An 11,028-nucleotide genomic window follows, 5' to 3' on the forward strand; every position below is an offset into this window, starting at 1 on the left:
TTCGATCCATGCTTTTTAAAAATGGAGACCTACAGGTATTTTATTGGATTGTTTTTAAATTTAGAAGTATTTTATCTTGTATAATAGCCAAAAAAAGGATTGCGTAACAAAAATGCTTATAAATTTTGCGTATTTACCTTAGGCGCGCATTGTCAATCGAGCGTGAAGGACTGATATATAAATTAGTTTTGTTTTGTTATGTGAGGACTTTTAACGGATGTGTGTTGATTATTTACTTCTTTATTGAAGAAATAGAAATTAACGACTCAATTCATAATTTGCATGATTTACTAAATCACTATAAATAGCGAAAATCCAATCAATTCTCCAATGCTACGACCTATACCTTCATGGTAGATACAGCGAAGTGTACCTTTACCTTGTCAAGATATTCACTTATTTTGTAAACTCACAGTTCTGGATATCTGGTAAGCTTTCGTTTACTATGTAATTGAAATATCTATTGATGTTCTTTGCTAATTACTTTTAATTCATTTTATTCAAATGTTCTAAATTGCCGTGCGATGTTGCGTATGAATTGTGTAATTGTTTGACTGTTTGCATGTTGGTGAGTGTGGGTTGGAGTATACTTACAGGTTTTACTCTCATATATATGACCCTCAAAATGAAAAAAAAAACCACAATGTAGCTGAAGTCATTACCAGAGATTCGGTGTCATTTATTTACAGGACCCTGTGGCATATTAAAAAAAGAGTATGAGAAATTTGGTTGTTTTCTCTTTATTTTCTTTCAAATCATGAAAAATTCAGTATTATCCTATTCCTCGTGCTGTTTTGTGAACATTGAGATTCACGTAGAAAATGAATAGCGAGGTTTAATCCATTGCTTTTATTGAAAGTCAACTGTTGAGGACCCAGAATACAAAAAGTTTATTCCTTGAAATGTAATTCTCTGAGTTTCAGAAAGACACGTAATATGATGCTATTTTTTTGGTCAGTACTATGATATCATCTGAATATTCGTTTTGCAATGTTTTGTCTTTGCGGATTCTAACGAACAAATCTGGGTTATTATTTATTTATACACCTTGAAATAGTTTGTGTGCCTTTTGTCCACGACGAAAGGTCTTAAAAAAACTTTCATGCGCGGCATTTAATTTACATCCCGTTCCTGAATTAGGAGTAATTAACTAAATTATTATCCCATCAACAAAGTGTATACTAGTATCTTTGATACAAAATTGAACACAAAAACGTAATCATAACGTTCAAAACACGTTTATCACTAAGTGGTACATTTTGTCTAGAATTCAAACACAACAACAAAAATATCATCAGATTTTTCAATGCTTCGTTTATTTATTCACGACAGTATTACATCATTTGTCTACACTCTAAAAACAATTACAAAACGTCACATTTAATGCTTCAAGTCATTTATATAGAAAGGAAACATTAAATTCAGGAGAGTTTTGCTTAAATATATGAACGCCCACAGAAACAAAACACAAACAACCAAAAAAAAAAAAGAAAAGAGAACATATATATTATGTCATATGCACGTATAGAAGAAGGTAATGTTTCAAATAGATACCTACTTCCTTCATGGTTTCATCTAATGAATGATAGATCTCAACTCTGTTTTTCCTTGTTTAATAGAATGGAAAAAAATACATACATGTTAAAATCCAAACAAAACATGTACATACATGTTTTTCCTTCTTCATTTAGATTAATCAAAATGTATTCATATTTAAATTAAAACGCTGAATAATATATAAATATATAACACTGTGCCGGATAATTATGCCAGTGCCAAGGTGGCATTTTTGCACCCGCTTAAGATGCAGTTTCGGAAAAATCAATTTATACCAAATGATAGACCATTGTCTAGAGAGTATATAACCACTTTTGTTTTTAGTGTATTTCACCTGAAAGGTAATATATTTACCTTTAAAAATTAATATCCCATAGGAAAATGATAATTCCCATAGGAGAATTGATTCTCCTACAGGAAATATTGACAATCCTATAGGAATTTTTAAAAGTCCTATAGAAATTATATTTCCTGTAGGAGAATGGTATTTCCTGTAGGAGTTTGATTAAGACATGTAGTTTTCCTTAGTGCATTATTATAATTCCTATAGGAAGTTCTTGTATCCCGATAGGAAATTTCAAATTACCTATAGGAATATTGTTTTTCCTGTGGGAAAAATTATTTTCAAATAAAAATTTCTTTTTGAAAGGTAAATATCTCACCTGACAGGTGAGATACAATGATAACAAAGGTGGTTGTTAACTCTGTAAGCATAGGTCTATCATATGGCATATTTGAATTTTTCGATATATGCAGCTTAGACGGGTGCAAAAATGCCAACTTGGCACTGGCATAATTATCCGGCACAGTATTATATATAATATAATAATATAGAAATATATCCTGTTTAGACTATCAATATATGCGTATTTCAGTATTAAATGTTGCGCCGGAACAATTATTTTGTAAATACGGATGTGTTATAAAAAGCGGAACTTAAATTGAAACGGAAAATATAATATCAATTTAATAACTTAAGAAATGTATATACAGGACCAGAAACGATCTCCTTAATATGAGTTGTTAATAAATTAACTTGTATAAAGAAAAGTTATCTATACAAATTGCTTAAGCATTCCATTTGGTCACTTAATTATAAAAAAAGAGCAAATCATTATAAAGCGATAAAATATGAACAATGAAATTAACTTTAACTTATTAGTTTCCCCTTATGCAATAGCATTGTAACCTAACATCGTAACGAAGTTTGTTAAACCTTTATATCTGTCAAAGTTTAAATTGTTAAGATTTTAAACTAAATAACAAAAGTTTATGGACATACGAGATTTTCCTCAATTTTAGATGATTTTTCTTTAAAGATTATTTACTATTTATTTGCATTTAAACTAGTCAATGCCAAAAATTCAGATTACATTACCAGGTTAATTTTGAACTTAGAATATTTTGGATTTTCCATATAATAGCTTGTAAAATGCAATTGAGTGCTTATAAAAGTTCAAAATACATATTTTATATTAAAACTAATTATCTAAATAGAAAAATATCATATAAATATAATTGCGGAATTACGTAGTGAAAACCTTTAAGGCCCTGTCACACCAAGCTGCGTCCCCACGGCGTGTTCACGGCGTTGTAAAATTCATGGAATCGCCGTAGGGTCGCAAGGAAAATTAAGAAAAAAATGTACCGTTTTACGGCGACCGAGGCGTTCTTACGGAGCTCCCACGGCGTGTAACTGCGTTTCCACGGAGTTTACTTGGCGATTAACTGCGCTCTCGCTGAGTCTCCGCTGCGCGCTCATGGCGTGCTAGGAGATTTTAACCGCGCGTCCACGGCGTGCTCTGCGCGCTTACTGAGTGCACAAGACGTTCTCTACTTCTTGGTAGGTTAATATTAATTTGTACAATTGTATGGGAAACAAACAAGAATTTACAACTAGTAAACAAATGATTAAAAAATTTTGATTTTATGAAAAGGTACATTGTAATATTAAAACATAGTTATTTCTTAACAATTTGTGAAGGACTAGGATAAAACTTTCAGTAGTCATGTCTACAAAAACAATCCGTTATTAGTTGTCAGAAAACATAGAAAAGATTTGAAAACATCCGAACCAAATGGCATGAATTTCATCTATGTCCATTGATAGGTCTTGGAATATTAGCAAATTCTACTTTTTACATAGTCATCTACATCCAGTTTGATAATTATTACATCGCTTGCTATTGTACAACAGCCATTTTTCGAGTTTTCGTGGCCTTGATGACAACACAGTAGAAACGCCGTGGGACCGCGGTATAAACGCAGAAGAAACGTCACGAGAGCGCGATGAACGCAGCAACAGCTCTTTGGGGTCGCTGTGTGAACGCAGCCAAATGGAAAGCAACTTGTTCAAATGTTGTGGATGCGCAGTGAGAGCGTGATAGAGACGCAGTGGGATCCCAAAGGACTCCGTGAGATCTCTGTGCAAGCGCAATTGACTTATCACTGCGTCTACACTGCGATTAGCTGCGTTCCTTGAGCGCGCCGACGGAGCTCTCGTGGAGCTGTTGGAGATCTTACGGCGCTGTCACGGCGACCTCACTACGCTTCTTCGGCGTGTTTATCAGAACGCCGAGCCACGGCGCGTACTTTGTGTATGTTCAAAGTGCGCGCCGTCGCATGGCGTTCTTCAATGTTCAAGGCGTTCCCACCGCGATGGACGAAGATGCCGTGGCGTTCCTACGGCGCTCTAGGAGACTCTACGGCGTTTACCTTGGCGTTTTACATTATTTAAGGACGCAGCGGGATCGCCGTGAGGTAAGATCATTTTTAAAGAATGATGGAAGATAGGTCGCGTCTGACCTTAAGGTTTTAGATACGATAAACACCCAACCACTTTAAAATCTCCAAGAGTTTTGAAACAAGTACGTTTAAATTACAAAGTAAACGACTGTTAAATAACATACACATGTACTATGTATTATTGTAAAGACTGATTAAAACGGGATACCCTACAACCAAAACTTTCATCTTTCGACGTCTTTAAATACCATTTGTTCATAAAAACGGTGTATCTAGTACAAGTTGTTTTATTTGATTTTGATATTGACAACCATTGCCTTGATGCTTGATCTTTGCCCGTATCAGAACATTAGAGTGAGTTTTAGAAATGTATCTTTGTTCACTTTTGCCTATGCAGTTGTACAAGACAACATGCCTACCAAGTGATGCAAATAGAGAGCTGTTAATATTGTTTGGTTTAATTTTACGCATTTATTCTGCTAAAGTTAAGGACTAGATTTACTGTGTTTTAATACCGGTGAATTGGATGAGAATTGTCAATTGTTTCATACACATGTATATTATAAACATTGTACCACAAGGGGTTGGGTGTAGTTAGAGTCATAACAAGAAATACTGTTTTTCTCATTTAAAATTAAACAAATAGTGCAAATAAACATTCAAAACATAAATCAATCTCTTCACGCCCATCTTTTTCTAAAATTCTCTTGGCAGTTTAAAAAATGTCGAACTATGACGAAGTGCGTTCAAGAATAAATGAATGAATACACTGTATACGCTCAAATATTACTATTTTAAAGCACATGAAAAGAATATCCGGAATGGGTTGGGGTTGTGAATGAAGACCTTTCAACCCAGGGGACAATCTTTTCCATGGTCTTCGCCCATAAAATCTTATGAAAATAATCTTTTGGAGAGGAAGGGCTGATTCTTAATCAACGACAAGTCGTAGAAATTATCAAGTAACCCAAACCAGACCTAAAGATTATGGAACGTTCAAGTATTATGCTTCGTGCTAAAAACTCCTACTTCATTATTCAAAAATTATACTCAAACTAAAAAGACATCTATGCCGAAATGTGAAATCATGAGAACAATTATGAAGTATTTGGAGCATGGTAATTTATATTCAAACATGTTTATAATTTCTATGCCAGATCCATCTGAATTTTTATCAGCCCCTCTGGCCTCGACTTCCAGTATGTGGTGGATAGTGTTTATTGGACTGTTTTTATTGGCGGACCTTGGATCAGGTTAATATTTTAACAATTTTGTTTCATTTATAACGTTTTGTCCAGTAATGGATAATTTGTGTAACATTATAATGGACCTAAAACGTCCATCCTAATTTTTTTCATTGATTTTAAGCATACATGTGACACACGCAATTAGTACTGGGCGCTGCCATTACTGTGACAACTCAAAATGGAGCAATTTGATTCGATGCCCAGAAAACTTGAAGCTCGTTTTACAAGCAAATTTTTCTTATATCTCAAAAGTTTCTTTTAATGGTTCATATGGTCAAATGAAGACAGTGATCACTGCAGGATTAGTGGGTTACGTATTTTTTTTTTGCAATGATCCTACCTTCCTACCTTGTATGGAACACCTAAGAAAGAATTTTACTGCTCATGTTATCATATTTTCATCTCCTTCAATATTGCATAGAAAATGATTAAAGATGTGTAGATCATGGCTGTTGTCGATCAGTAGTTAACAAAAAGGAACACTCAATTCATTTATACTACTTCACTACAACTACAGTATCGGGGGCTCGTTTCATAAAACGGCCTAAATTTTGGGCCTAACTTTAGTCTAGTCCGAGGACTTACACCGAAGCTTAGTCGGACGTATTTTGCATTTCATAAAGCGGCGTAACTAGAGGCGTAAAGTTTAGACTATAGCTTTAGTTTAAGTCCTTGACAACGCAGCACTGCGTATGCATAAGATTGTTTCTATTACTCTATTATGTAAAGGTGTATGTAGCATGTGAAAATATGATCAATTTTAGAGGAACTAGTAATAGTAATAATTTTTATTTAAAGATATTTAAGATTTGATAAATTCTTGTTTCAAACAAAGGTTAAAATTTTAAAATAATATTCCTTTTCCTTCAATAATTTACCAAGATAAAAAACACATAATATCAAAATTAAATTATACAAATAGATAAAACATTAAACGGAAACAAAAAAATGGTGAAGTATATGATTTTTTGGAATACCAGCGCAAGGAGTATTACTTAGTGTCAAAACACATGGAAATCTTAAATGATTTATCCGTACAATACATGTATAATTTTAATTTAAAGCGGGCCCTTACTCGGCATTTTTTTTTGTTGAAGTACATGACTTGTGTAATGTGCTCAATATTTATCAATATATCATTTGAAGTAATTAGGTAGTCCAAAATATATGTGTTATTTTATTTCTTTTATCATATTAAAAATTTTGAATTTACTGGGTCGGTGTAAATTTACATGTTGTCTTATTGATGTTAACATCCAATTTTCTGAAACCTGCCCCGGGGGTCCATGAAGTCCATGCTGTCAGTCTAACAAATTTCTGACTGATCACGAATTAAACCACATATAGTTCAAAAATAAGACAGGGATCAACCATGTAACCACTATAAAAAAAACAAGTGTTTGAATGAACGTTGTCATTAAAGAACTGAACTCTGTTAAATACTTACATCAACTAAGTATCATTTCCTCTATTTCTTACGGATTACAGCTCTATAGAAACTACCGGGCCTGAGAGTTGAACCGAATTTTATTATCCACATCATAACCGACAGGTATCCAAACTAAGACTTCTAGTGTTATGACATTTTGCTTTTTTCTTATATATTTTCTCATCCTCAACCATGCCGTGTTTCTGTTAGGGGCTCGGCTTGGAATACATGGCACCAATTTCACATATGATGGAAACAGGGTGTTCCTTGCTGGGATTAACAAAGCCTGGGAGCATTATGCCTATGACTTCGGCAACGGACAATATAATGGCGTCAAGGCCAGATACGAGCACGTGTTCCAACAACTACAGGCCGCTGGAGCCAATTCCATCCGTGAGATTTCACTAAAAAATCATTCATAATTATTTGTGAAATACATGTATCTACACTACTTATAAATCTTGATCCGATATGCTATTATTTCTTATATTATAAAGGAATTTGGATTCATATAGAAGGAGAATCCTCACCTAAATTTGACAGCAATGGTCACGTGACAGGGACTGACAATGGCGGTACTTTGATCAATGATATGAGGGATATGCTTAGAGCCGCCCAGCAACACAATATATTTGTATTTCCAACGTTGTGGAATGGGGCTCTCAACCAAAATTATCACTATCGTCTAAACGGTTTGATTCAGGTAAAATCAAACTATTTAAAATTGCTTCTACAAATACTAATTTAACATATTTGGTAAATTATATTAAGGCCAACAATACTTATGAGTTTACATTACATAAAGATTACAAATAACGAAATATAATTTTAAGTATTGATGGCCTTTATATAACTGAAAAATTCTTAAGAAAAATAGTTAGCAATTACTATTTTTTACAACGTAAAGTATGAGTAGAAAATATATTTTTCGATATGTCCTCTCCTATTAATAGAGTCCCAAAACTGGTTTTAAAAAACAATGTCGTAAGAAAATTATAAATGTACTTCTTTACAACAGGACACCAGTAAACTGAATTCTTACATTGACCGCGCCCTGAAGCCCATGGTACTCGCTCTGAAAGACATGCCGTCTCTCGGGGGCTGGGATCTGATGAATGAGCCGGAGGGAGAACTCATCCCCAACCTGACCAGCACTGACCCCTGCCTTGACACCCGCCATCTCCTCAACTCAGGGGCGGGTTGGGCAGGCAAACTTTACACGCCGCAGGAACTGCTAAGGCAATGATTTCTAAAAACAAAATAATTGTCTGTTTAGTGCTTTAAACATCTTATATGTCATTAAGGGAGAAAATAGGTTTCAAATTGAGACTTTTGGTCCAAGACAAAAGACGGTGGTTTATAGTAGTGACCACTACTTAGTAATGGAAAAGTAAATTGCTTTACACAGGTCGATGCCGAGCGTTTCAATAAAAGCAAATCAGTTGTGTCATGGAAATTTAAAACCGCAGAGCATTTGGTCTATCTGGTCTTTTGATCTGACTCTTTTTATGCCTTTTCGAAACTTTATATGCAGACATTATTTACACTTTACATTTATAAGACAGACACTGTAAATGTCAAAGTCAAACGTTTGTGTCAGTAAAGGCTCAATGGCAGTCTTAAATATCAAAAATTAAATTAATAGTCTACTATTTTAAAAAAAAAACCCCAGATTCGAGACCACTCTCAGTTTCAATCAATATTGGAAAGAACTTGAATCGTATCTACATGTATTTTATAGAATTTATATCAAAAATATTTTACTTCTAGAAGTTTAAGGAATAGCCACCCTTGTTCTGCGTTGACTACAATAATGTTTAATACATAGTCTTTTCCATCAAGGTTCTTCAACTGGCAAGCGGCTGCCATTAAAGAGGTTGATCCCCATGCTTTAGTTACAGTGGGAGCTTGGAACGGGAAGGTCAACACGGATAACTTTGGTTTCCATAACATGTACAAAGATAGCTGTCTGGTGAAGGCAGGAGGAAAGGCACTTGTAAGTTGTAAGGAAACGCTTAATGCTGTATAAAAAAGAAATAAGCTACAGTTACAATGAACAAAAGAGGATTTTAATCTAAGTGAGATCTCAAGATTCACAAGTTTTGAGTTTGGAAGATGGCGAGTAGCAATTTTCCTTTTGAGAAGTTTTTACTGCTTACTACTAACGTATGCTTGTCTCTTTTTTTTTCAGGGCACTTTCTCCTTTTATCAGATTCACTCTTACGCCTATAACGGATATTTCGGAACCGAATCTCCCTTTATGGTAAAATATTTTAAAAGAATGTGTGATTGAGTTCAGAGTATCCAATGATTTTAATTCGATGGTCGTAAATTATTTTTATCAGCATTGAATCTCGTTTTCTCTATTGTCATTATCATCATTTTCCTGGTATATGAACACCTCAAAAACTTTTCTTACGATTATTTGAGTAGTAACATTTCTTTGATTCAAGTAGATTGTTCCAATTTAATTGTTTTTAACTTTAAGCACAACTTTAGCGCCTTTGGTCTCAACAAGCCGTTGGTTATCGGAGAGTTCCGGGAGAAGAATGGCGCCGGAATGACCATCGATCAGCTTTATGACCACGCCTATAATGGCGGATATGCCGGCGGGTGGGGCTGGTCAGAGACAGACGGGAACATGGATAACATGCTGCAGGGTTTGAACCACATCAGGAACTACAGCGGGGCCCACGGCACCATCCACGTACAGATACATTACAACGGGACCTTTAACGAGGTCACTGATTTTTTTTAATGTTTATTAACTTATACTAAAAGTTTTCTTCAGTTTTCTTCAGTTTGACTATTTCTTATAATGAACTCTTTAGCTGATTCATGTTAGGTTCATTTAAATGGCAGTTTATATCGTTAAGAAAAGTATTTAAATACTTACTTTTGTAGTACATGTATAAACTGGAATAAATGCATCAAACATTGCAAAAAAAATCACAATCCGCGTTAGCGAGTTGTATCAAATTTACCAATGAACGTATTTTCATAGCCTGTATAAATGAAGCATTGCATATAATATTGTCACTAAACATATATTTCTCTCTTGATATCTCTTCAATTATACAGACAAAGTGAGTAAAATTATTGTTATTGACAATCAGTACAACAGCCAATACTTTTCAATATGGATTATATTTTAAAACATTTATGGATGTTCATTCGATCATGTAGGCCATACTCTCAACTTGCTGTCAAATAAAACTTGGGTGGGATTTCATGTGTGTTTAAGATCAATTCTATGTAAGAATCAAAATTCGGTGGCCACGCATAGTCACGGATTTTCTTCATACCTGACAATTTGATAGACTTTGGTGAGTAAAAAAGCCTAACACCATTTGTTTGTTGCTATGTGGTCCCGTTGCCATGGTAACCGAGGGTAAAGATATAAATGGCATTTTAATGCTCATTTGAGAACATATTGTGAGTAATATGCAGAACTTGGGGTTTCAAGGGTAGAATATATTATTTAAAAAAGTTGTCATTCTTCAAAAGAATGAAAACAATTCGTGGAGAAACGCATGATTTTAGAGCGTTTCCATGGTTACTAAACAGAAATTTTAAAATCTATTTTCTTCATTTAATTTGATTAAAAAGTGCAAATCTCGGATATTACGGTAAGCACTATTTTGATTGTGCAATTTAAAATACAGATATGAAAAATGAGAACTATTGCTATGGTAACAAGCTGAAAAAATCAGAATAAGGAAAATTATAATATTTTTAGGCATCTTTGAATGGATATTATTCATTTATAATGAATAAGTATATAAAATCAAAAGAAAAAAAAAGTAAGTCCTTGACTTTAATGACACTTGATAAAAATCTGAAATTTTCTAAAAATAATTGCCGTTGCTATGGACTTTTCGAAAAGTAAGTATTTCTGTGTGATTTTTTACACAACTTAATTTTCCATAGCAACAACACATCTCTGTTGCATAACAAAGCGTTTTGCGGTATATAATGAAAGTTTATATATATTTTTACAAATTCCAACTAAAACAATTGCAAAAATTCTAAAATCTGGAATTAAAGCAT

General features: G+C 33.9%; 1 protein-coding gene across 1 annotated transcript; it reads left to right on the forward strand.

Annotated features, from left to right (window-relative positions):
- Nucleotides 1-222: 222 nt before the first annotated feature.
- On the forward strand, nt 223-9,933 carry LOC128175336 (mannan endo-1,4-beta-mannosidase-like). Its single transcript, XM_052840871.1, has 8 exons — nt 223-428; nt 5,460-5,555; nt 7,189-7,371; nt 7,476-7,681; nt 7,997-8,217; nt 8,821-8,974; nt 9,170-9,241; nt 9,467-9,933. Exons 2-8 carry the CDS (start codon nt 5,504-5,506, stop codon nt 9,734-9,736), a joined length of 1,158 nt encoding a protein of 385 aa, XP_052696831.1. The 5' UTR covers nt 223-428; nt 5,460-5,503; the 3' UTR covers nt 9,737-9,933.
- The last annotated feature ends 1,095 nt before the right edge of the window (nt 9,934-11,028 follow it).

This window comes from Crassostrea angulata, chromosome 3 (genome assembly GCF_025612915.1).
Source record: "Crassostrea angulata isolate pt1a10 chromosome 3, ASM2561291v2, whole genome shotgun sequence".
Classification (NCBI taxonomy): domain Eukaryota; kingdom Metazoa; phylum Mollusca; class Bivalvia; order Ostreida; family Ostreidae; genus Magallana; species Magallana angulata.

Coding starts and splice junctions, on each gene's coding strand:
- LOC128175336 (XM_052840871.1), top strand. CDS start 5,504: ATGTGGTGGATAGTGTTTATTGGACTGTTTTTATTGGCGGACCTTGGA. Junction 8,975..9,169: donor AGGCAGGAGGAAAGGCACTT/GTAAGTTGTAAG, acceptor TTTTTTTTTCAG/GGCACTTTCTCCTTTTATCA. Junction 9,242..9,466: donor GAACCGAATCTCCCTTTATG/GTAAAATATTTT, acceptor TTTAACTTTAAG/CACAACTTTAGCGCCTTTGG.